Raw genomic sequence first — 24,760 nt, forward strand, 5'->3', positions numbered from 1 at the left:
GGGGTCCGGCTCTGCCACCCACGCCTGGACCCATGGGGTGGGGGCAGCCCAGATGGTCACAGTCCTTGCTGCCCACCCCGGAGCCACGGGGATCACAGGACCCTCTGTTCTCTGCAGGTCTCTCCATGGCAATGACATCTCCAGCCTCCCCGAGGGCATCTTCGCAGATGTCACCGCCCTGTCCCACCTGTGAGTATCTCTCGCTCTGCAGGGCGCAGGGCTGGATGCAGGCTCAGGAGACCTTTAAAAACCATGGGGCTGAGCCCAGCTTCTCTGGGCCGATACTTGGGACAGCGTTTGTGGGGCAGTGCTGTGCTGTGCTGTGCCTGCTCTCCCCGTGCTCAGCCCTCAGCTCTGTGCGTGCAGCTGAGCCTCCCAGTGCAGCTGGGATGGTCCTATGGTTCTTGCTGGAGGTGGTGTGGGGGTCCCCCCCCGACCCTGCCAGGTCTCCAGGGTCCCCTAACACACAGGTCAGTCTGTGCAAGGTGCTGGCACGGCTGTGGGTTGGCGGGGGCTGCTCTGACACATGCCAGCGTGTCGTTAGCCTCCTGCCAGGACGCTTCCCTGCAGCAGCCCCCCAAATCTGCCATCAAGCATTCTCCTGCTGGTGGTGGTGTTTCAGCCCCTTTTTGAGGGAGCCTGTACCCCAGGAGCACAGCCCTGTACACACTGCCCGGGGCGGGGGTTCAGCTTTGCTCATGGTGACGTTTCGGTCCCTTCCCTGTCCCTGCTAAGCAGTTCCCACCCGCCTGCTGGTGGCCGGTCCTGCTCCTGGCATCCTGGGGGTCTCAGGCTGTTCCTCCAGCCTGCAGAGAGCATCTTGATTTCCAGTCCTGGCCTCCCTGTGTTTTTTGGGAGCAGCACTGCTCGGTTTGGTCTTCCCTGGCTCTTCACCGATTTCCCTTGCCAAAGCGTGGTGCTGCCTTTGCCGCTGCCAGCCGGCGCTGCCAGCTCCCGCAGGGCTGAGCTGTGTCACCAGCCGGCGCTGTTGGTGCTGTAGGACCAGGTTTGTCAGCCCCAGCAGATCTGCTGTCCCTACCGCCTGCCTTCTGCGCTGCTGTCTCCTTCCTTCGTCACAGGTGTCGGTCACACCGGCCCTCCATCACCGCTGACCTTTGCAGTGAAGGAGGATGCAAAGAGGCATCCAACCCCTCAGCCTCCCACGTCACCTGCTGCTCCCTGCCCTGCTCTGCTGTGGAGCAGAGCAACCCTCCCTCCTCCTCCTCTCTCGGAGCAATTCCTTGCTCTCCCCCAATGCTGTCCGCACGAGCTCTGGCCGTGACCCGCTGCTTGTCCCCAGCAGCCTGCTCCCGTGTCCCTGTCCTGCAGGCTTGTGTGGCAGAGGCCAAGCTGGCCCCGCAGCTCCTGTGCAATGGTCCTGTTGTTTCTGCACAGCCTCAAGGTGCTTTGCCTGGTTTGCGCTGGGCCCAGGCAGCTTTTCCTGAGTGCTGGAGAGGGATCCCCGAGGATTTCTGTGTGGGCAGCCAGAGGAGAGCCCCAGCACAGAGCCACGGGGCACTGCATGGGCTCTGGCAGGAGGGTCATCTAACTGGGCAGCAGTGTGGGGCTGAGTGTGCTCCCCAGTCCTCCCACAGCGGGCAGTATCTCTGGTTGGTCTGGAAATGGAGGAGACCAGCCAAGTGAGCAAGTCCTGTCCCGTTCTAAGGTCTCTGAGCCCAATTCCCTGCCGAGGGCAGTGGGTGCAGTTTTGCCCTTCCTCCCCCTGCAGAGCCATTGGGGCCAACCCCCTGTACTGCAGCTGCAACCTGCGCTGGCTCTCCAGCTGGGTCAAGACAGGGTACAAGGAGCCAGGCATCGCCCGCTGCGCTGGGCCCCCTGACATGGAAGGCAAGCTGCTGCTCACCACCCCCGCCAAGAAGTTTGAGTGCCAAGGTGAGAGGCGCCTGCGCCGTCCGTCTGTCCATCCATGCCCTCCTCAGGCAGGGCTGCAGGTGGCACAGGGAGATGGGCTGCCTCCTGCCCCGCGCCCGGCAGAGCGATGCTCTGTGAGTCTGGGAGACACCAGCATTTCATCTGTTGAGCTGCCTTGTGGAGGAGGGGGACCGGGATGCTTCTGTCCCCTTACCTGACTGGTGGCACGTCCCTGGTGACCGAACAAGCATGTGGCTGCCCCATCGCCTGGTGCACAGCCCCTCGGCGGGGCAGGCTCTGCTCTCAGCCATGGCTGGGGCTCTGCCCCCCATGTGGGTGCCCACAAACAGACACCTCCCCATCACTCCCCATACCGACAGTCATCTCCGTGCCTCCCATCCCGCAGGCCCGCCCGCCCTCAGCGTCCAGGCCAAGTGCAACCCCTGCCTCTCCAGCCCCTGCCAGAACCAGGGCACCTGCCACAACGACCCCCTCGGCTTCTACCGCTGCACCTGCCCCAGCGGCTACAAGGTATGCTGGTCCCAGGGGTCCCCAGCACAGCGTGATGTGTCCCTGCAGAGGGGAAGGGGGCAGCGCGGGGGCTCTGCCGTGCCCCCGGGGCTCACTGCCTGCAGGACCGTCCCCCTTCTCTGCACACCGCAGCGCCCTGCCAAGTGGGATGGGGCAGGGAGAGCTGGGCACAGTGCCGTGGCACCCTCCTCACTCCCACTTCTCCCTCCTTTCCCAGGGCAGGGACTGCGAGGTGGCACTCAGTGGCTGCTCCTCCAACCCCTGCGCCAATGGGGGGACCTGCCAGCCTCAGAAGGGGGAAGGAGCTGGGTTCAGGTGAGTGCTGGATGAGGACCCACAAAAGATGGGTGTTTGGGCAGCAGCGTGGAGCCCCGGCATCCCACAGAGATAAAGTCTGATGCTTCCTTCCCCTCCTGCGTGCTCCCTTGGGCATATAGCTGGGGTATTGCATTCACCCGGCAGCTCCAGCCCATGCTGCCTGCTCTCTGCAGCCCTGCCTGTGCCTCCTGCCAGCACAGTGCCGGCAGGGCTGAGTGCTGGCTCTGCTTCCCCATGCCCCCCAGCCCTGCAGGCTCCTAGGCTGAGGGCGTGTGGGGGGAGAGGGGGTCCTGCCCCCACGGGAGGTATGGGAAGGCAAAGGGCAGCGGGATTTGGGGCTGGGATCCGGCTGCTGCAGCAGGGCTGACTGTGGGATGGGGCAGGATGCAGCCCTGCGGTCGCTGCTGCTCCCTGTGAAGCTGCTGTGCCCCCGCGCGACCCTTGCTACCCTGAATGCTTCAGGCCTTTCTGGGAACCAGGGTGCAATTAGCAGCTGAAAATAGACAGCAGGCCAGGAGCGAGGAGGTGGGCTGCGCAGCCACCCGGCCCCCCTGCGCTGTGGCCTCTCAGCCTGTTGTCGTGGCAACTCAGCATCCTCGCCGTGCGCTCCGCATGGGGCTGCGCACTGCCACCCTCCTCTGTGCCCAGTGTTCAGCAGGGGGGCACCGAACCCTGCTCCGCAGAGCCTCTCGGCATGCATGCATGCTCCACGGCCAAGATCCTGTGCTGGTGTTTTTGCGGGAACCACCCTGAAACGCTCTGTTTCCCACGCCCTGACACTGCCCCATGCCCCACGGCAGGTGCCTGTGCCCGGTGGGCTTCGAGGGCCCGAGCTGCCGTGCCGCGAGTGACCCCTGCAAGGAGCACAGCTGCGAGAATGGGAGCTCCTGCGTGCCCAGTGCCACCAACTACACCTGCCTGTGCCCTGCCCATTACACAGGTAGCCGGCATGAGGGCTGGCCATCCCCAGACCTCGTGGGCCTGGCAGGGGGATGTGCCCAGTGCTTCTCCCTTCCCACCAATCAGGGCTAATAGCTCCTCTGCCTGCTGTCCCAGTGCCTATCACCATGGCCTCTGGGCTCCTCGAGTTTGGGTACACCCAGCTGAGCCCCCATACCCTGGGATGCCCTTGCTACCTGGCTGGGGTGAGAGCTGCCTCTGGCAGAGCAGAGTCCTGCACCCATGGTGGTGCGAGCTGCGGGCTCGGCAGCTCCCTGACTTGAGCTGAGCCCCCTGTGGGGTCCCCCTGCCCCGCGGGGTCTGGGGCTGCCCCTCCGGTACTGGAGCTGCTGAGCACCCCCTGGCAGCCCCTCTTCTGCCCTGCAGGGGACTTCTGTGAGCAGCCTCCGGATTTCTGCTCAGCTGAGCTCAGCCCATGCCAGCATGGCTCCACCTGCGTCTCCACCAGCCAGGGGCCCAGGTGAGCCCCCCCTCCCCAAACCACTTTCTCCCGGCTGCCTGGCAGGGGAGATTTGCTTTTGGGGGGCTGCAGCTCGCAGGCTGGTGAGGGAGCACAGGGAGGGGGATGCCAGGAGGAGCAGGCGCCCACCAGCACAGGGGGGAAGGAAGGGGCGGCCATAAGCCCCCCACCTGCCCCAGGTGCGAGTGTGTGCCCGGCTACGTGGGGAGCAACTGCAGTGAGGACTTCGACGACTGCCAGGACCACCGGTGCCAGAACAACGCCCGCTGCCTGGACGAGGTGAACGGCTACTCCTGCCTCTGCACTGAGGGCTACAGGTACCGGCGGGGAGATGGGGGGGCACCGGGAGATAACGGGGATGGTTACGTATCACTGTGCAGGAGTTACCGGTCCTGGCTACCACGTCCATCCGTCCGTTCATCCATCCCAGTGCAAGAAGGAGTGGGGTGGGGGGTGTGGGTCCCCAGGGATGGAGGCTGAAGGGAGCCAGCATCCCTGGGCAGGGACCCCAGGATGGGGCTCAGCATTCAGGCATCCTTCTGATGCCGCTGGCTGGAAAGCCTCCTCAAGGACCCCAAACCAGGGGTGTGCTGTCAGAGCCCCATGGGGCAGTGGGCAGGGGCTAGGGCGCGTTCCCAGCCCCGTGCCCAGCAACACCCTCGGCCCTGCAGTGGCCAGCTCTGCGAGATGCCACCCCGTGCCACCGGCCAGCCCGGCCTCTGTGAGCGAGCCGAGTGCCAGAATGGGGCCCCGTGTGTGGAGCTGGGTGCCCGCGCCCTCTGCCAGTGCCTGCCTGGCTTTGGTGGCCCCAAGTGCGAGAAGCTGCTGAGCGTCAACTTCGTGGACCGGGACACGTACCTGCAGTTCACTGACCTGCAGGACTGGCCCCGGGCCAACATCACCCTGCAGGTGAGGGCTGGGGGGGGGCGTGGGGGCATCAGGGGGTGGCATCGGGGGTGCTGCCCCGGGGATGTGGGCTCCCACCTCTCCACCTGCCAGGTCTCCACGGCTGAAGGCAATGGCATCCTGCTGTACAACGGCGACAGCGACCACATGGCTGTGGAGCTGTACAAGGGCCACGTCAGGGTCAGCTATGACCCTGGCACCCACCCCAGCTCAGCCATCTACAGGTACCTGCCACCCCTTCCGTGCTTGCTGGGGACCACCACCTCCATTGCACGGGCTTGGGGGGTCCCTGGTGACCTAGCCCTCCCCCCCAGCGCCGAGACCATCAACGACGGGCAGTTCCACACCGTGGAGCTGGTGACCTTCGACCAGATGGTGAACCTCTCCATCGATGGTGGCAGCCCCATGACCATGGACAACTCGGGCAAGCACTACACGCTGAACAGCGAGGCCCCCCTCTACGTGGGAGGTAGGACAGGGGCTGGGGGGACGGCGGGGGGCAGCCAGGCATGCTGACAGCCCTGTTATTCCCAGGGATGCCCGTGGACGTCAACTCGGCCGCCTTCCGCCTCTGGCAGCTCCTCAACGGCACCAGCTTCCATGGGTGCATCCGCAACCTCTACATCAACAACGAGCTGCAGGACTTCACCAAGACGCGGATGACGCCGGGGGTGGTGCCGGGCTGCGAGCCCTGCCGCAAGCTCTACTGCCTGCACGGCATCTGCCAACCCGCCGGCGCCCAGGGCCCCGTCTGCCACTGCGAGCCCGGCTGGGATGGGCCCCACTGCGACCAGCCCCGCGGCGGCCCCTGCCAGGGGCACAAGTGAGTGCCCCCGCCCCATTGGCTGCCCCGCAGTGATCCATCTGCCCCATTGGCTGCCCTGCAGTGATCCATCTGCCCCATTGGCTGCCCTGCAGTGATCCATCTGCCCCATTGGCTGTCCTGAAGCAACAGCACTGCCCCATTGGCTGCCCCACAGTGACCCACCTGCCCCATTGGATCTGTGGCTGCCCCACTTCATTGGCTGCCCTACCACAACTGCCCCACTCCATTGGCTCATTGGCTGCCCCTTCCTCACTGGCTGCCTTGTCATTGGCTGCCCCTCAATGGCCACCCCTCTCATCCCTGCCCTCTCCATTGGCTGTCCCTCCTCACTGCCTGCCCTGTCCACCCCTCCCACTGGGTGCCAGTCGCCCTCCCCTGGGACTGGCTTGTGCCGGCGCTGCCGTGCCGTGGCGCTGCCATGCCGTGGTGGTGCCGTGCCGTGGTGGTGCCGTGCCGTGGTGCTGCCATGCCGTGCCACTAGCACCGAGTCCTGCCAGGACTGTACTGTGCCGGTGGTGCCGCGCCAGAGCCACACCAGTGCTGTGGCAGTGCCCTGCCGTGACGGCTGTGCCATAACAGTGCCGTGCCGTGGCAGTGCCATGTCGTTCCCCGTGCAATACTGTGCTGGTGCTGGTGCCATGCCGGTGCTGAGCCATGCCACGCTCTGTGCCGGTGGGCCATGCATGCTGTTGCCGTGCTGTGCCGTGCCGGCGGGTGCCTGACGGCGCCGGGTGCCCGCAGGTGCGTGCACGGGCTGTGCCTGCCCCTCGACGCCCTCTCCTACAGCTGCCAGTGCCATGAGGGCTACCAGGGCGCCCTCTGCAACCAGCCCGCCGAGCCGCCCGACCCCTGCCGCCGCCAGCCCTGTGTCCATGGCCACTGCCACCTCACCCCAGGCGGCCAGCCCGCCTGTGAGTGCCACAGCGGCTATGCTGGAGCCCTCTGCGACCAAGGTAGGCGCCGGGGAGGTGGATGCCTGGGCGGGGCATCCCCATGCTGGGATGTCGGGCTGAGCATCGCTGTCCTGCAGAGCTGGAGTGCCGCGGGGAGCCGGTGCGGGACTACCACCAGGTGCAGCGGGGTTATGCCATCTGCCAGACGACGCGGCCGGTGGCCTGGGTGGAGTGCCGGGGGGCCTGCGGCGGCCCCGGAGCCGGCTGCTGCACTGGGCTGCGGCTCCGGCGCAGGAAATACGCCTTTGAGTGCAGCAACGGCGCGACCTTTGTGGAGGAGGTGGAGAAGCCCAGCAAGTGCGGCTGCAGCCAGTGCCTGTGAGCGGCCACCGGCCCCGGAGAGCCAGGGGGCCGGCAGGGACCCCCCCCAGAGCCAAGGACCTCACTTTGCCCTGCAGCCGCGGCACCGCCATCCAGGTGCTCCCAAACCGCAGCTGCATCGGAGGAGCCCGGCGGAGGGTAGAGCTGTTGCATCTAGAGGGTTGGGGGGGGGGGGGGGAAGAAAAGAAAAAAAAAAAAACCACAAACAAATCAAATGTGTAGATAGAGAATTTTTTAAGAACTGCAGCTACACAGATGTGTGGATACGGGGCGGGCGCTCTGCCCAGCTGCTACCTGTCCGCTCCCTGCGGCACTCTGCTTTCTCCCCCCGGCACAGTCCCACGGCCACAGAGGGCAGCACCTGTGTCCCCGTGTGTCCCCTCCCTGGCAGCCCTGTCCCTTCCATCCAGCCAGGTGAGCCAGGGGCTTTTCCATCACCCGGGGCTGGAGCAGAGGGCCCTGATGTGGCAGAGCCTCATGGACCATGGCAAGCCAGGGCTGGCAGAGGGCTGTGTGGTGCAGCCGGCATCCTGTGGTACCGGCGAGCCTGGAGCCCAGCTCCCCATCCTCTCCTCCGCCAGCCCCGGCCTCCCTCTTGAGGACCTGCCATTGCCCTGATGGCAGCTGCAGTGAGCAGCTCTACGGTGCCGTGGCTGGGGTGCTGGAGCCCAGAGCACCCCAAATAATGTCACCAGCTCCACGGCCGCAGCCTGGCCTGCTGGTGGCACCCCCGGGCTCTGCTTGCCGGCCGGGCTCAAGGGTGCACCCCACGGTGACCAGAGACAGGGCACGGCTCCAGCCCATTGCAGTGGCATCGGGGCCATGCTGGGTGGAGCAGGACCAGGGTGGTCCCAGGCACGCTGAGTGGGTCATGGGCAGCGGGGTGCAGATGTCTGTGGGGGTCCCAGTGCCAGTCCTGCCCTGTGCCACAGGGGCTAGCATTGTGTCGTTAACGCAGAGGGGGCCCCAAATACCCCCGGCCCAGCCAGGTGGCTCTGCTCAGAGGTGGGAGCCGTGTGGGGCAGCACGGGAACCCCTTTCCTCCAGGCTCAGCCCTGGGGGGGGGGGGCTCTGCAGCTGGGCAGAGGTGCCCCGTGTCCCGCTGGCCCAGCCAGCCAGGGCAGGAGGCTGCTGGGACAGCCGGGGTGCGGGTTTGCCATGCCCACCACTGGGGCTTCAGCCTTGTGGGTGCTGGGGCCGGCTCGAGAGGCTGAAGATGCCCAAGCCTGCAAGCCTGGAGCTGACACCGCTGCCAAGGCAGGTCCCACCAGCTCCTGGACTCAGGGGCCGGTGCCTGGGCAGCACCTCTCCAAGGCCCGCAGTGCTGGGGCACGCGCTGGGCTGGCATGGGAGCAGGGGCAGCACCGCTGCTGGTGCAGCACGTGGAGCCTGTGCCGGGGTACCACACGCACCTGACCTCCGCAGCAGCATTGCTTCTACGCCCGTGGGGGCCAAGGATGGTGGGGGCCTGACCTGGGACACCGCATGCAGCTGGACAGCGCATCACCACGTCACCCGGATGAACAAACTCATTCCAGGGCTGCAGTCCCAGGTCCCTCCATTGCACCGCTCCAGCACATCGGCTTCAGGTCTGCACTACCAGCAGCGGCCAGGCTCCGGGCATCTCCGCCAGGTGCAGCCAGCTCCGTGGGTGCCGTCACCATCCCTGCTCACCACCAGCATCCAGGACATTCCCACCACCACAGGGACGTGTTTCTGCCACAAACGCCCTCTCCACGGGAGCCCCCTCTGCCCCACAGAGGAGCCGGGACACGTCTCATTTTGCCCGTGGCCTGGCCAGGGCTTGGTTGTGTTGTGTTTCTGTTCTTGCTGTAAGCTAACCGCTAAAGTATCTCTTTATACAGAATACTTACAGATTCTAATATATATTTGTATTTCATTTTGTTATAGTATTTTTATATGTTCGGGGTCAACAAATGATGTTTTCTTTTTGTTTACAGATGCTACTGGGCAGGAAAATGACGGTGGCTTTGTTTGGCCCGCGGGGTTTGTGTGTGTCACTGTTGAAGACGCTGGTTTGTACTAGGCTGGCAAGGGAGGCGCTGAGCATCCTTCCGCTGGCAGAGGCTGTATTGTTTTAGGAGATGTTTGGTATTGTCTATGTTGTCTTCCATGTGAACATGACATTTATTCATTCAGAGGCTTGGCCCCTTCTTTCCTGGAGGGGAGAAGGGGGCAGCCGGTGCTCAGGAGCTGCTGGGCATACAAGGAGGTGGCACAGGCTGGGGAGAGTTGGTCCTGCCATGGGTGATGATTTGCTACTCCTGGAGCAGCCCTGGCCACCTCTTCTGGCCGGAGCATCGTCCGCATGGCGCAGGGACATGCAGCCCCGGGCTGAGGGCTCATCGCTGGGGAGAGCCGGGGTTATCCGTTCAACGCCTTGCAAAAGGAGCCATCACTGCCTGGGTCGTGCGTGGGGCAGCCTGAGAAGCCGAAGGGCCCGGTGCCTGCTGCGGGGATGGGGTGGCTGTGGGGGAAACTGGGCACCTGTAACTCTTTGGGGAAGGGGAGAGGGGGCCTGGGCAGCAGTCCCCAGGAGCACCGAGGGGTTGCACTGTTCGTGCCACAAACAAATCTGCCGCAGAAAGCGGCTCCATCAGCTCAGACACTGGCGTGGGAGCACTCAAATCCCACCCGGGCATTTATATCCCCCCCTCCAGAGAGGGGGGGGTCCAATCTGGAGGGTGCCAGCCTGCTGCCCCCCCCCTTGTGCACTGACTCACCTTCACCCTTCCCCAGTTATCACACCAAACAAACGTTGATATCAAAGAAACGTTTAATAAGCTGCAATAAAATACGGACCTTTAGAAAGCTCATAGGGTGAATATCAACAATGGAGGAAGAAAAGAAAACGAGGTGGTGGGAATCCTTGAGGAGTTCAGATCTGAGTCAGGGACCTTTTACCTGGAACAAGAACACAACTTCTTCCATAGGCTAGGATGAAATAAAAGACAGGAGCACAGAGTTCACAAAATGTCAACATTTAGAGAGTCGATACATAGTCAAAGTTCAAATGACCCAGCTCTTATAGCTATACATATTGATTTAAAGCAACTTAATATAATTTTATTTTCTTTTTTTTTTTATATACACTTTCAAAGGTTCATCAGGTGAGGTATGTAAACATTATCTAATGGAAACCCCCCTCCACATTTCCAACCAAGAATTCACAGCAGACAGTTCATTTTCCCAACTCGCGACGCAGTACTTCCCGCTCCCCAGAGCAACAGGGAATGCCGTCCCAAGCCACGGCTCTCCCAGGCGCAGTCACTGGCTCCCATTTCCCACCGCTGGTCTGTACAGTTCACATTGCTTAGGCTCAAACATACAGTACCGGACAGGAGGACTTTTCAGGTCAGTGTCTAAAATTCATATAGAAACAAACAGAGAAACAAAACTCTCCCAGGGAAGCAGACACAGATGAAGGAAAAACATTTGCCATCAGGGTGGAGATAATATTTAAACGGAGAATCTTAAGAGAAAAATTACTGGGTTGTTGTTGCCGTTTTCTCCTTTTCTTTCTTTTCTCCCTTTTTTTTTTCTTTTTTTACACACCTGTTCCAAAGGCAAAGGAAGCATGGGGCTGGCGAGGGTCCTGCGGGGACGGGACCCGGCAGCGCTCCCCGCTCCACCCTCCAAAGTCAGGGACCCATCACCATAAAAGCAGCAATGATCCTGCTGACGCTGCCCCACACAGGCAGCTGGGCTGGGGCGGGCACAGCCAGCAAACACTTCTGGGCAAAAAGGGGTTAAAAAAAAAAAAAAAAAGAAGAAAAATCCAAACTCACTCTGGAAAAAACAACCAAATGACCTCAAACCCCCTAGAAGGAGAATAAAAATTGCAGAACGGCAAGCGAATAACCTTCTGGAGCCAGCACTGGGGTTGTAACGGCGACAGCGGTGCGCTCCCTTGGCTCACCCATACCCGCAGAAAGCGCAGGAGCCCCGAAGGCAGCTGCTCACTGCAGTAATTCGCTAGCGGGAGTTTGCTATCGGTAACTACCTACCGTACCCCAGCCGTTTTGGGAGGGTTTCCTTGGGGGTGATGGAAGCCCCCACCTCCCGCATCCCTGGGGACGCCTCCTTGGGCATCCCCAGGCCAAGAGACCTCCCCCCCCAACCCATGCTGGACTGAGCCCCTGCCGGGAGCGGGGTTATTCTCCCCCGGCCCTGAGCCCCGAGAGCCCTTGCCATCAAAGCAGACATTATTACTACAAATCTTATTGCTTGCAGTGCCCCCCACCCCGGGGAACGGCCATCCCAGCCAGCCATGGGAGCCCACCGCCCCCCCGGGGACCGTGGCCATCGGCCAGGTCTGACATCATCAAAATGAGATGAAGAGAAAGAGTTAATGCTTCAACTTTGATGTGACGTAAAAACCCCAAACCGAACACCCCCACCCCCCACCCCCCCAACCCCATCCCGTCCCGTCCTGTCCCGTCCCCCCACGCAATAGCCAGCCCTTTGGTTGCGGCACGCTGGGCGATACAGCCCCACCAACCAACACACCAGTCAGAACAAGAACCTGTGGAAAGCCCATGAAATAAATATTAAAAAAAAACCTATTTACAATATTAGATCTGTGAGCACGAAGTGAGAGAAAAATGCTTTTTTCTGTCCCAAAAAAGCTTAAAAAGTAGGTTAGCATCCTGCCGCCTAGCACAACACTATCTTACATGGCACCTACACATAATATATATTCACATTTCATTTTAAAATTAGGTACTCTTACAAACAGACTTAGAAAACATTGGCTAGCAACGCAGCCCGAGGGACCGCCCAGCCTCCGGACCCACGCGGCGAACGCCGTCCGGCTGCATCCCAGCTCCTCTGGCTGCCCCCAGGCTGCCAACGTGCCCTGAATCGAAACCACCAGCTGCCCCCCCTGCCGCCCTTTGGGGAGGGGGTGGAAGTGCTCGTGAAAGAGGGGGCTTGTCTGCGGGGAGGGGAGAAGGAAGGATGGGGACCGTGATTTCTGCTAAGCCTAGGGGTGAGCTTAATACAAACAAGAACTCCTGAGAACATCTTAGAACAGATGGATTCATTTCACAACCACCAAGCTAAAGATGGGCCGAACGGACGCTACAACACATGGGGGGGGGACGCGCGCGATGCGGGGACATCGTAGCCTCGTGGTTTGCTCAAAAAACCTACCGCTACAAGAAAAGCCGCAGTGGCGTTCCCTGGCAGGGGGGAGCCTACCCCCACCTCGCTCCCGGGCCGCCCAGGCGTACAGCCCGAGGATGCGGACCCGAGGACGCCTTGGCTGGGGCTCAGCCCTCTTCCCCTGGCAAGACCGCCAGCGGTGGAAAGGCGAGAGCCCGAGCCCGGACGGCAGCACGCACCTCCCTGCTGCCCAAGGCACTGCCCGTGCCTACGGGAGGCTGGGAACCGCGGCTTTCCCAGTCACCTTCAACTGGGAGTGCAGTTGTCAGGCTGAAAGAATACGAGCTGGAGAGAGAAACTGTCCATCAGTTAAAGCAGGGCAGCAGTACATCTGTGTCCTTCTGAGATTGCATCTCTATTTCCCAGGAGGTTACTAGGGCCTGGCAGAGCTTTCGGAAATGCCGGCATTTCCAGAGGTGCCATGCGAGCGGCTGGGACACGAGCTGGGCTGCAGCTTCGCTCATCCACACGCCAGCAAAAAGCGGCTCGGGCAGCCCGCCGGCCCACTCGGTCCAGCGCCACACGGCTCCCCCTGGCATGGGGGGGACGGGAACGCGGGGAGCAGCGGGGATGAGTTCATCCCGCTCTCCCAGCTCACGAAGGATGACCAGCAACACGGCGGACAGTTTGCTGAAAGCCTCAGCGCTGGCTAAACAGCTCTGTGGAGAAGGTTTGCTGCAAATGCGTCTCACTGGCAGTCAAACACAGAGACACCACTGCACTCAGCAAACACGAGCAAAAAGGACCTCATTAGTGATGAATTAGTGATGAATATAAACGCGTGCACACCTTGGATATACTGCACGCACCCTGCCAGCAGGGGAACCCATTCCAGGGCTAGCATTGCTAGACAATACCCTTACAGCTACAGATAGAAGGAGCCATCCTGGCCTCAAACTGCTCTTGATGCAGCCCTCAACCTCCTGACAGATAAATTTTGACTCTGAGCTCGGCAAACCCAGCCCCTCCCAGAGGTTAGGTAAGACGGTGAGTTCCTGACTGCGTGAAGTGTGAAGACCCGGAGATGCCGATGACAAGGTGAGGAGAGGAAAAGGTAACCACGCAAATGAGAGAGGGGGGCAAAGGGACAGCAAGGACAGCTGTGGAGGTGCAGAGCTAAGAAGACGCTGCTCCTGCTACGTGGACTGGGGAGCTGGGATGGAGACTAGTTTCAAGACTAGAACGAGAAATTGGCCAGCAAGGAAAGCCAAAGTAACAGAAAGAGGAGAGGTCTGTTCCATGGGACACAGCACTTGTGCTGAAATCGGGGCTGAGGACGCAGAGCAGGGCGCTGCGGGGTGGCCCAGAGGAGGAGGAGCGCAATGAGGCTGCGGAGCTGAGGATGGCACTGTGGTAGTGCCAGTGGGCAGCTCTGCACCACAGCAAACAGAAACGCACTCGATGCCCGTGTGGAATAAGGCGGTAAATCATGTTGCTTATTTCCTTCCATTCATTAAGATCATCTGCAGCTCCCTGTGCATCCCTTGCATTGTGTAGAAGCTGCATTTATTGGAAACAGGCTGCTCTAAGGCAGGGGCCGTGCCTCAGCAGCGCACCACCGCTGCCTCGCTGCGGAACGAAGAGGAACGAGTTGCACGTCCCAAGTCATTAACAAAGAGCAACAGGTTATATATATGGTATTACCTCTACTTATTTTTTTATCTCCTGTGTACCGTTATAGCTGAAACGTGGCTGCGTGGAGAGAGGAAATCAGGAAGTAAATTGGGAAGAGAGCAATGCAACACGAGGACTGATCGGGGAAAAAAGAAAAGGAGAAAAAAATTCAAACATCTGAGCATTGATAAAGAAAATGGAGCTACCCAGGCAATGCTACCCTGCCAGGCAGTCACCTCACATGCAGACCCTTTAATTTGCTAGCAAATGAAATTGAAATTTAATTTTCTAGCAAATTACAGCATTCCTCCTTCCTGCCCCAAAATAAAGCATTCACAAAAGCAAGTGCGAAGCACATTAAAAGCAGGTGTTGTAGTCAGCAAGACCTGGAAGCTACTACTGGTATCAAGTGGAGAACACACACAGGAGAGGCAGAGGGGCCAAAGACGGACTCTCCCGGAGCAGTGACAGCACGGAAAGAAGCCCAGCAAGGAGCTGGGGGTTTCCTCAGAGCAGAAAGCCTTAATGCTTTTCTAGAGATGACGACCACCCCTGGCCTACCTCACCCCTGGGGCACCCTCCCCTGGAGTAACCCAAAGGATTGCACGAATCTGTAATTCGGAGAACTTGTACTAAAGCACCAATATTCCCACCTCGAGGCAGGCTGGAGAGGTCGTGCCCCAAGTGCTTGCTGCGATAACTCAGCCACAGGCAATGGCTTCACCCTACCCATCCCTTGGCAAACAAGCCTGCTCTCCGTAAAAACTGCCTGCACAAGTTAAACCCACCACCCAGCGTGGCAGCTGCAGGAGGAAACACTCCTGCCAGCTCCTCACAAACAGCACGATGTAGAGAAGAATCACTCCGGTTTTCCTCAAAATTGTAATTTTTAAATAAGGGGGAGTTGTTGGGTGGAAAGGAGGAGGCAGAGAGGAGAGCAGCACTGAGCAAGGTTTACGTGCCCGGCCAGGGAGAGCCCTGCAGAGGCTGCGGTGCCAGGGACCGGACCTAAGGACAGTGGAGCAGGGAGCCAGGGGGGTCCCCGCTGACAAGACCCCAGACCATCTCACCCCCTGGGACAGCCCGGCTTGGCATGTCCTGCAAACCCACGGCTCCCTGTCCCTGCAGATGCCCAAGGTGCTGCTCTGCCATCTGCCCATCTGAGCCAGGCACCCACGAGGGACTTGCAGCACACGCCTGGCCTGGGCTGGTCCCAGGCAGCAGGCTGGGGCAATTGTATTTAAAAATGGTTTTCTCTGAAAAAACCTCAGAATTATTTGCTTTCTCTTAATTCATTTTCTGAAGACAAGAATAACAATCCACAGCCCAGCCCAGAACCCTCTTTTCAGTCCTATCCTGACACAAAACACACCCTCTACCCTTCCTCATTAAAGGGAGCTGAAATTCAGATTTACACCTATGAGGCACAGCCCAGCTCCTGTTAAAAGTCAGTAGGATCTTTGCACAGATTTCATGAGTGTTACTCTTTGCGTGGGACATGCCAGGTCTAACGTGAGAAAGCCAGGGCTTGCTGAATGCCCCGGCATCCCCCAGGGGTGGACAGAGCTGCTGGTTGAAGGTGATCGGAGCCTGGGACAAAGCTGCAGGCGCTTTGGGCCTCAGGCCACGTTGCCTGCACGCTGCCCAGCATGGCCAAACCCACCTCGCTCCCTCCCAGAGCCCTGCGACCCCCTGCCTTCAGCACAGGCAATCTCCATCCAACCAAGCCGAAACATAGCAATACAACAGAAGACTACAGACCGAGACTGGAAGTTCAAAGGGGTGGGAGGAATATGGTTTTCATTTTAGCATCTCTGATTTCTCCACGCAACAGGTCCTGGCCATTCCTCTCCAGAGCCGACGCCTGGCAGGGACACTGTGGGGAAGCTCGGTGCGCTGACCCCACCACCGCCTAAGCCAAGCAGTGCACACCGAACTGGGACAGACGCCCAGATGCTGCTCCGCTCCCGTACCAGGGTGACGCCGGCCATCTCCCAGCCTTGCCACACTTGAGCCAACTGGTGCTGGTGAAGCCCCAGGGCGCAGGAAGGCAGCCAGGAGGCTGGAGCAGCAGGACCCCATCCAGAAAGCCTCTCTCCACCTGCTTTGTCGATGTTTTTATCCTAATGAGGTTCCCACTCCCAGAAGCACAGAAGATGGAGAGCAGGACAGCCTGCATTTACCAGCAGCTAAAAAATGAAAGAGAGCAAGAGAGAGGGAAAGCCCCGAGGAGCGCTTGGCGCGTGGTGCCTGGCATGGCTCTGCACGGGCAGCTCGGCACAGGCGCTTCAGGAGCGATGGTGAAGGATGGGGAAAGGGGGGTTTGCTGCAGGGGAGCGGTGCGAGGAGCGGAGGTAAGAGGGGTGCTCACACGCACGCCCAGCCCAGGGGAAGGAGGGGAAATCCTGGGCCTGCGTGCCTGCGGAGAGGCTGCCCCAGGCGGAGGGAAGAGGACCGTAAGTACGGACAGGGAAGCAAGAGGGAAAGACAATCTGTAAGGAAGGTACAGATCAGTCATTTAACTGCCATCAGTGCCCTCCTGCCTCACACCTCTCCTGAAACATTTTAAAATCTTTTCTGATGGAATGTTTGACATACTTAATGCATGCAGTAAAAATTAAAGTAATAGATAACTTCATATTAATCTGTACAGGGACTGACAGGCTAGATTTAATCACTTCCTAGCTGTTCAGAGAGTTAACTTATTCTAGCATGATTCAAAGGAAATGTAAAGGATTTTTTTTTTTTTTTAAATCAGCCATTTCATAGTAAGAGAAAAATGTGCCGCAGCCTCGTGTGCGTCAGCGCTGGGGGAAGGGAATACCTGCAAGAGAGCCAGAGGTGCTCTGCAAAGGGCGTGTGAATCTCAAACGCCTTGTTGCATCTTCTAAACGGGTACAATGAAAGGTTTAAAGACGATTATCTGCTTTCCACCTCCAGTCCATAGGCTTTGGGATCTGGGGTTCAATGCCAACCATGAAAAGCAATTCCCGTTGCAGCCAAGCCCTCTCTAGCCTCTGCCCCCAGGGCAGGTGTCCCTTGAATGTGTGGCCTGCACCATAGCCTTGCTCTCAGCAGGGACAAGGAGCTGAGCAAGGACCAGCAAGCGGCTGTTAAAGGTCGGGCGACCCCAGAGCCCGCGCGGTGCCCTCTCAGGCATTGCTGCTTTCTGCACGGGAGGAGGTTTGCATCGGGATTCATGCAAACGGACTTTGTGCAGCAATGCAAAAGCGAAGCCGTGGAGACGCAATGGCTGAGCAGGTTCCTTTCCCTGAGCGCAGACCGCAGCAGTCACTTCCCAGCCACTGATCATCTCTGCCCGGCAGAGCCAGCACAGCCGCACACTCTGTGCACTTCTAACAGGTTTTTCTCAGAAGTGTTAGGCACCCTGACCCTGTTCTGCCACTGCAGACCCCCAGCTGGCTTTTAAACATGCTGCAGAGGCCTGCAGAGGAGCCCTGCAAAGGTGTCTTGCAGGACAGGGCAGAGGCTTGGCCGCTTTCGGACTCCACAGCACCAGACACAAGCAAGGACAAACCAACCGCACCTTGCTAGTAAAAGGACGAAATGCAGATTACAGTAAAAAATAAGCTTAAGTCAGTCCCTTATCCCAACCCTATTCCAACTGCAAATCCTGGCTTAGGAGGGTGCTAGGCGAGACATGCACAAGAGCACAGGGCGAGGGCCACGTCTCCCCTGCTGCAGAGCACCAGCATCAGAAGGAACTCGAGCCCATAAAAGGGGAGAGATTCAACCTTCAGTGAAGCGCTGTGGAAACTGCTTTGCCGTCAGAGACTACAGAAATCACCACGAGTGCGGAAAATGGGAGAAGGAGGTCTGTCCAAAAGTAGGGCATGGCAGGAGCGATTCATCCCTGAAGCCAGCAAGAAATAAAGACGGATACAGCCCAGCGCGCCCACCCGGCAGCAGTGGATGCGGCAGCCCAGAACCCCCGCAGCATCTCCTCTGCCGCTTCCGCCTGAGCAGCACCTCCCCACCCCACGGGCTGTGCAACGGGGGAGCGAGGCAGCCATCAGCAGTACACACACCAGTAGCTAATTAATATTTTTATGCAGGTAACAGTATGGGACACCAGCAGCTGCTACTAACGAACCGACAAAGGACAGATTCGCCTTTCTCTCCCTCGGTGATGGGAAATGGTTTTGGTTTTGCTTTAAATGCCACTAAGAAGACAGACAGAAGGAGGACTCTGAAGGAAAGGGAAATGTTTGCGTGCACTCAAAGGCTGCCGAAAGCTACTTCATGTGCACGAAGGTGGTTTTCTTTCTGCTACAGTACAAGTGCTTGTGCCTCAAGTATAAAACGCAAGCCTCCAAATCACACAGACGAGCTTCTTATTTTTATTTTTAAAGTGATAAATAAGGCACTGTACTTTTAACTAAAACTGCCTGGTTCCAAGTTTAAAAAAAAACCCAAGGAACGTTCAAACTGCAGAAACTTCCTTCTGAACAGCAGAGCCAGACAGGCCGACCTCTTCTCTGTCCAAGACACATCTGCCGATGCCTAAAATCACGGGCGTTATCCTTTAGCTGCGGATTTTTAAAGGCTTGCTACAGCTTATAAAAGCAGCTTTAGTTAATGCATGGTAAAGGGTTACTACTATACATCAGTTTTGTACATGGCTACCGGTTCTTCGCTATTTCGGATCGAGTCGCGAGCGCTTGCTGTGCGAACAGTCCACTTTTGCCCTCAGCTTCCTCTTGCCCTGCGACCCGCTGCTCTCCTGCATCTTCTTCATGGATCTCGTCAGGGTCTTCCCACCGCTGGGCTTCTTGTTGGCCATCTTCTGCGACCGCGTGGAGGACTCCCCCAGGGGCTTCTGCTTTGGGGACTTGGTCAGCTCCTCGTGGCCAGGGGGCAGCACGGCCCGTCTGCTCGTGTTCTCCTTGCCTTTCCGCATGGGGAGCCGCACCTTCTCCAGCTGCCTTTTTGGGGCTCTCTTGTCTTTCAGAGACATTTTTCTAGCCAGCTTATTGCTCCTCTCCATGGCAGCCTGCTTTCGGGTGGCGGGAGCTTTTGCGCTGACCTCCGAATGCTTTATTTTACTGGCCTTCTTGGCTGGCAGCTTGTCCTTGGTGGCGGAGCCGGACCGCTCCTGGGTGCTCCCGCTCTCCTTCAGCGTCCTCTTCTTCCTGCTGAGCTGGAGATCAGCTTTGGGTGAGGGGTCCTCCTGAGACCTGCTCTTCCCCTTCCGCCCCTTCCCCGCCCCGTCCACTGATGGAGATTTAGCAGGAAAGGCGTCTGCTTTGATCTGCAAGGCCAACTTTGGAGACATCAGTGGGTTGATGCACACGCTTTTCCGGCTCTGCTTGCTCTCCAGGGATGGGTGGTCCCCCAGGCTGTCACTCTTCTTCTCTGCCTTCACCACGCGGTGCTGGGCTCGCAGCTTGCCCCGCAGGTTGGAGTACTTGCGCAGGATCCTGGTGCTGGCCTGCGTGGGCAAGCTGGGGGCAGGCTGGATGGTTTTGTCTTCACTCAGGTCCTCAGCGCCGGCGTCGGTGGGAGACGTCTGGCTGGGAGCAGTGGCTTCTTCAGCCTCTGTTTTATCAGCGTTCTCCCGAATTTTGGCCCAAAGCTTTTGGTTCTTCAGGTTATTCCGAGCTGGGGTAGTGGCGGCGAACTTCTTGAGGTGTTTTTTCAAACGTTCGGCTTGCAGTGAGCTGGGGTAGAGACTGGAAGAGGAATATTTCTGCATGGGGACTTTGATGGGGGGGATCTCCCCTGGGAGACGGGTGTTGAGTTTCTTCACGATCACTAGAGACCTGGTTTCAGTCGTCTCCAGAAACCACTGGCAGATGTCGGACAGCTTAAAGGCCTTCATAAACAGCATCTGGACAGGAGAAAGCTTCTGCACTTCCAGCGAGCCTCTACTTTTCCGTGTCCTTTTCTTGCTTTTCCAAATCTCTTTCAGTTTGTCGGCTTTGTTCTTTACCTTGGGGGTTGGCTGCACCTCCTTCTCCAGCTGAATCCAGCCCTTCTGAACTTTCATGTACTGGGCGTTGAACTCGGCAATGAGTTCCTGGTTCTCCTCTTCAGCACACCACTCCATGAACTTTGGTTTGCTGTCAGCCATGTCTATGTCCTCCAACGCTGGGGAGTCGTCATTCCCTGAACTGCATTCGTCCCTCAGTCTGAGGATCGCTTGCATAGACTCCTTCCCTGGTGTGCTCCTTTTTGCGGTGTCTGTGGGTGCGGGTGCATGTCTTAAGTTATAAAACTGCAGGGCGACCTTTTTATGCTTTGCAGCCTTTGCTGGAAGATGCTTGCTTCCACCTCTGCTGCTGGGACATGGAGGTGAATTGGCCATCGGCTTGTAGCTCTCCAGCTTGCCCGTGTCCATGGCACTGTCGGAGCTCTCCTCATCCTTTGTGCTGGCATGGCCTGGTTTCACATCCACTTGCTCGGCATCATTTGCAGGCATGCTGCTCTCCGGAGGGAGGAGAATGCTTTGCTTCTCAGAATCAGCCTGGACGCTGATTTCCAGCATCTCACCTGGTTGACTTTGGTGGCCATCAGCTGGGGGGTCGTCTTTAGAGGAATTTTCTCCCTCTGCCACAGTCTCTTTCGCTAAGATGCTTTTATAGGTTTGTCTGGTAGTGACACCATTCTCCTCGCCTGGCCGCTGCTCAGTGATGCTCTCTGGAGCCTGGCCGGTGCCTGGCCCCTCGGTGGTTTTGAGCAGCGTGTTGGGGAAGCAGTCATTTGGGAAGTGCATGGATGCTGCCCCATCCAGGTGCACTTCTCTCTTGAATCGCTTAGCGCCAGGGCTCTTGGAGAGTTTGATCTGAAGGCAAGGAAGCTGCACAGAGCTGGAAGAACCAGCATCCTCAGCACTGCCCTCAGCGGGTGACTGGGATTGCTGGCTTCGGAGACACCGGTCCGATGCCACAAGCACTCTCCTGCCTTTCTTTCGCTTCTTGTCTAGACTATCTTTGGAAGAGACAGAGTCTTTCTCTGCAGTGTCTGAGCCGTCAGGTTCAGGTGGCGTTTCCCCTTCAGTGGGCTCTTTTTCACCTGCCGGGCTGTTATTCAGCACTGCCTCCCCTTCCGAGATTTCAGGGAGGGCTGTGCTGGCCGGCACAGCCTCCTCTTGCTCAAGGGAGCCATCACCCGCCGTGCACAATGATTCGGCTTCTGGTTCAGCATCGACGCCTTTGTTCACATCCACACACTGCAAGGTGGCAGGGGGCTCTGGGGTGCTCGCCCCGTCCATGGTGGCAGGGGGCTCATCGGGAGCCTGCCAGCCTGGAGAGCGTGGGGAGGGCTCTGCCAGACGCAGCTCACAGGGCTCCGTGTCTCCCGCACCTGGAAGCTGGGCAGGATCCCTGGCATCATCATGGGCCAGGGGTGCTGTGTCCACAGCGGTGGAGGGCTGCAAGGGGGACTTTGGCTCCGGGCTGGTGGCGAGGTCCGGATCAGTTTGTATGTCAGAGCCTGGGCAACTTTTCTCCCCGCCGGGTGCTTCTGAGATGGGAAGGGCAGCAAAATCGGCAGCCTGCCCGCTGCTGCTGCTGTCCCTGGAGGAGCCCAGGCTGCTGCCAGCCTCCCAGGGGATGGTGCCTCCCGCTCTTGTCCCCCCTCCTTCGGCGGGAGGGGAGCCGGGGGGTGGCGAGCCAGCCAAGCTGTCCTCTTTCTGGGGGCTGGGTGGAGCAGAGAGGGAAAAGAAGGGCACGGCCATGGCAGCTTCCCTTGACCGCAGCGCCCGGGTATCTCGGGGCTGCACGGAGCCCGGCTCAGCTCTCTCTTTCATTTCTCGGCTGGTTGGTGCCCCTTTAGCCAGGAGCCTCAGGGAAACCCTCTTCTCACCTTCCCGTCCTGCCCCCGCAGACCCCCCCACCGAGAGCACCAGGGGCGGCTTAGTGCTTACGAGGGTCTCTGTTCGCAGTGCCGGGCTGCTCCCCCTCTCCTCCGCCCGGGAGCTCTTAACCAGCGTGCGGACAGTCGGGAGCTCGCAGCACTCCCCGTTGAAGTAGTACCCCCGCGTGCTCTTCCTTGCCGTCTTGCGGGATGACACCGATCGCTGGCTCTCGAAATGGCACTCGGTGATGGGCTGACTGATGTAGACCACGTCGCACTGGTTGTCATAGTCGTTGATCCTCAGCCCCGACGCCTTCTTGCTTTTCCGAGTGGATCTGAGGGAGGCTACCTTGGCGCGGGGGTGCCCGCCGGGGGTCCGGTGGGCGGCTGGCGTGGCACCAGTGGGCAGCCAGCCCTCTTTGGACTTGTCGAGCGGGCCCTTGTCGGCCGGGTGCAGGTGGCAGCCTGCCTTGCCCTTGGCCACGACGTGCAGGTGGTTTTCTTGCTTTGGTCTCGCATCTTGTTCTTTTGCATCTAAGTCCTGGTGCAAAGATGCTTTCGAGCTGCATTGCAAAGTGTTCTCTTTGTCGGCTCTGCGAGGTGGGGTCACCGCAAAGCCGGGATCCCAGGACTCTTCCGGCAGAGCTCTGAAAGAGCTCTTTTGGGACCCCAGACAGCCATCTAAGCTGTCCTCGCTGCCATTCACGTTTGCCACTTTGACCGAGATATAACCTTCCACGAGAGTCTTACCTGCTAGCTGTTCTTTATTGTCCTCACACTTTCTGACACCAGCTTCTTGCTCGTGTCCAGCAGCTTGCTGCCCTTCCAGGCTCTTTGTGGCATGATGGAAAGTCAAAGAGGAAGAGTTCAACGTGCTGAGGTATCCTTGGGTGGAGCTATCCTTTGGACTAGCAGAACGAAGCCTGGTGACGGGGAGCTCGGAGAAGTCCCTTCTCAAAGCAGGACTGGAGCTCTCTGCTCTGTCCAGAGACTTCAGCTCCACCGGCTGCTTCGGGGCTTGTCCTGTAACATGCAGGGGGCCATCGGACCCTGACTGTCCTGGGTCCGAGGAATAAGGGGGCTTTGATTCAGTACAAGTAGCACCCTTATCCTGACTTTCAGTGCTTCGCTGGCTACAACCAGAGCCACAAGTAGAGGCCTCCATGCTCTCGGATTCAGCCAACTGCTGGCCTTCAGAGTCTGGTTGTACTTCAGTGTATATGTCGTTTAGCACACGAATGAATTGCTTCTGGTGATGTGTACACAGTCTGACCATAAACTTTTCCAGTGGAGACTTCGGCTGATTGTTAGAGTCTATTGCTATTGTCTCTGCTGCATCCTCACTAGAGAGACAAAGAGAGAAGCAATCAGTAACATGTCCCAGGGAATAAAAGTTTATGCTGCAAAACTGGAATAACCCTTCTCCTCCCACTCAGGCATATTGCTTGCCTGACCTCCAGGTGAGATCAAGCATCCTGTCGTCACGGGCCTGGCAGGTATCCCTTCAGTCTCCAGCATGCACACTTGCGTCTGCATACTGCTGGCAGGACACAGCCTGCACTGTTGTTCGTCTCCCACTGCCAGAGCACCCGTAATTACACTTCTGCCTAGGACATCCTAGTGTGTAGGCACCATGTGACATGTTCAAAGCAAACCTAAATTTCCAATGAGAATCGGATTTAGTATCTGCACGGTGCCCGGTGTAGAAGGCCCAGCACTTCTGGGACCCACCAGGACGACTGCACACCTCTGCATGCTCGATCTGCACAGCCAGGCTGGGGGCAGCAGAGCAGTGCCCCAGCTAGGCAGCCAGATGCCAGAAATCTTGAACTACTGTAAGTCTTCATATTCTGCTTACGTCTTGGTGGCAGAAAATGGGTCTAGGGCAAACAGCAGATCTGAGCCTCCTCTGTAATCGGTGCAGAAATTTTGGCGAGCTCCCAGCCTGCAGGACGTGCGGGCAGGAATGCACCCTTGCATGGTGCGGTGCCTTGCCATTTGCACTGACCTTTGATTTATTGCCATTTAATAAAGTGGCTCTGCAGCTGAAGGGCTGACTGTCAACGTGCAGCGGTGGCTCAGAAAGGTGTGCTTCTACAGCACGGGATCACTGCCACTAGCTAGCTCTCAAACCAAGGCGATTATCGTCTACCTGCTTGGCAGAGGCAATTAATTAGGACTTATTGGTGGAGAGGTTCAGGGGTAATTACCCAGTGTTTTCATGAACTTGTTAGAAGTGCAACACCAGGCGCTGTTATGGAGACCGTATCTGTTCCCAACGGCAGCGCAGGCGATTCCCACGCAGTCCCTGCCACGCCGAGGGGGCTGCGCGCCTTGGCACCCACACTGTTTGGCACAGGATCTTTGCCAGCAACACCGGGTTGCTTTGCGGTAACAGTTGCACTTTGCACCTCCTGGCCTTGTACCAGAGGAGTGAAAGTCGTTTCCCCCCCCCCCCCCCGCAGCCTTGCTCTCACCCCTCAGCATCGGACGCCGACCTCGCTCGCTCGGCTGGGTCAAGGGGGGCAACGGTTATTGCAGGGTTCAGGGCCAGGGTGGGGAAAAGCAGCTTTGTCTAGAGTGGGTTTTCCCTCCCCACGCTGCCAGGCACAGGGCTCGACAGGCAGACAGGGTGGAAGAGCCCCAGGTCAGAGGAGCCTTCAGCAGAGAGGAGGAAGAGGGAAAGCCAGGGATCGGAGCCGGCCATGCTCGGTGGCAGCCGGCATGCCGGAACCAGCCCCGGGCAGCCCTCACCTGCTGCTTACTTACTGCTTGCTGGCTGCTTTCTTTGAACTGACAAGTGCCGGGGAGGCACCTCCAGCAATCCCTCTTCCCCCGGCTCGTGGGGTCTGCTCCCAAACTTGGCAAAGGGCAGGAAAGGGTGCCCAGGGGCTGCTTCGGGCTCCGGGCTGGCCAGATGGCACCTGGTCTCCTCTTTACCCAGAAATGCTAGGCTGCAGCCAAGCCTGCCCTGAGCATCTGCTAGCCAGCCCT

The 24,760-nt window shown here is 58.9% G+C and overlaps 2 protein-coding genes across 2 annotated transcripts in view; one reads left to right on the forward strand and one right to left on the reverse strand.

Annotated features, from left to right (window-relative positions):
- The window catches only part of SLIT1 (slit guidance ligand 1), a 64,173-nt gene extending 54,867 nt beyond the window's left edge, over window positions 1–9,306 (forward strand). Inside the window, exons 25-38 of the mRNA XM_076338873.1 lie at window positions 118–189; window positions 1,730–1,893; window positions 2,279–2,403; window positions 2,621–2,718; window positions 3,522–3,661; window positions 4,048–4,141; window positions 4,321–4,458; window positions 4,813–5,050; window positions 5,141–5,271; window positions 5,362–5,516; window positions 5,582–5,870; window positions 6,615–6,826; window positions 6,904–7,285; window positions 9,109–9,306. Coding sequence (XP_076194988.1) covers window positions 118–189; window positions 1,730–1,893; window positions 2,279–2,403; window positions 2,621–2,718; window positions 3,522–3,661; window positions 4,048–4,141; window positions 4,321–4,458; window positions 4,813–5,050; window positions 5,141–5,271; window positions 5,362–5,516; window positions 5,582–5,870; window positions 6,615–6,826; window positions 6,904–7,148 — 2,101 coding nt within the window. The 3' untranslated portion in view covers window positions 7,149–7,285; window positions 9,109–9,306. The remainder of the gene's footprint in view (window positions 1–117; window positions 190–1,729; window positions 1,894–2,278; window positions 2,404–2,620; window positions 2,719–3,521; window positions 3,662–4,047; window positions 4,142–4,320; window positions 4,459–4,812; window positions 5,051–5,140; window positions 5,272–5,361; window positions 5,517–5,581; window positions 5,871–6,614; window positions 6,827–6,903; window positions 7,286–9,108) is intronic.
- A 2,330-nt stretch (window positions 9,307–11,636) lies between these two features.
- LOC143160280 (uncharacterized) lies at window positions 11,637–23,746 on the reverse strand. Its single transcript, XM_076338007.1, has 2 exons — window positions 23,625–23,746; window positions 11,637–23,109 (listed from the first exon to the last, which is right to left on the reverse strand). The coding sequence occupies exons 1-2, from the start codon at window positions 23,744–23,746 to the stop codon at window positions 18,606–18,608; spliced, it is 4,626 nt and encodes a 1,541-aa protein (XP_076194122.1). The 3' UTR covers window positions 11,637–18,605.
- Window positions 23,747–24,760: the final 1,014 nt, after the last annotated feature.

Source organism: Aptenodytes patagonicus, chromosome 5 (genome assembly GCF_965638725.1).
Source record: "Aptenodytes patagonicus chromosome 5, bAptPat1.pri.cur, whole genome shotgun sequence".
In the NCBI taxonomy this organism is placed as follows: Eukaryota; Metazoa; Chordata; class Aves; order Sphenisciformes; family Spheniscidae; genus Aptenodytes; species Aptenodytes patagonicus.

What these genes read in the sequence shown, in the direction of transcription:
- LOC143160280 (XM_076338007.1), bottom strand. Translation starts at nt 23,746, where the DNA reads ATGCAAGGGTGCATTCCTGCCCGCACGTCCTGCAGGCTGGGAGCTCGC. An exon ending in CCATTTTCTGCCACCAAGAC is followed by an intron (nt 23,110 to 23,624) that starts GTAAGCAGAATA and finishes TTGTCTCTCTAG; the next exon opens with TGAGGATGCAGCAGAGACAA.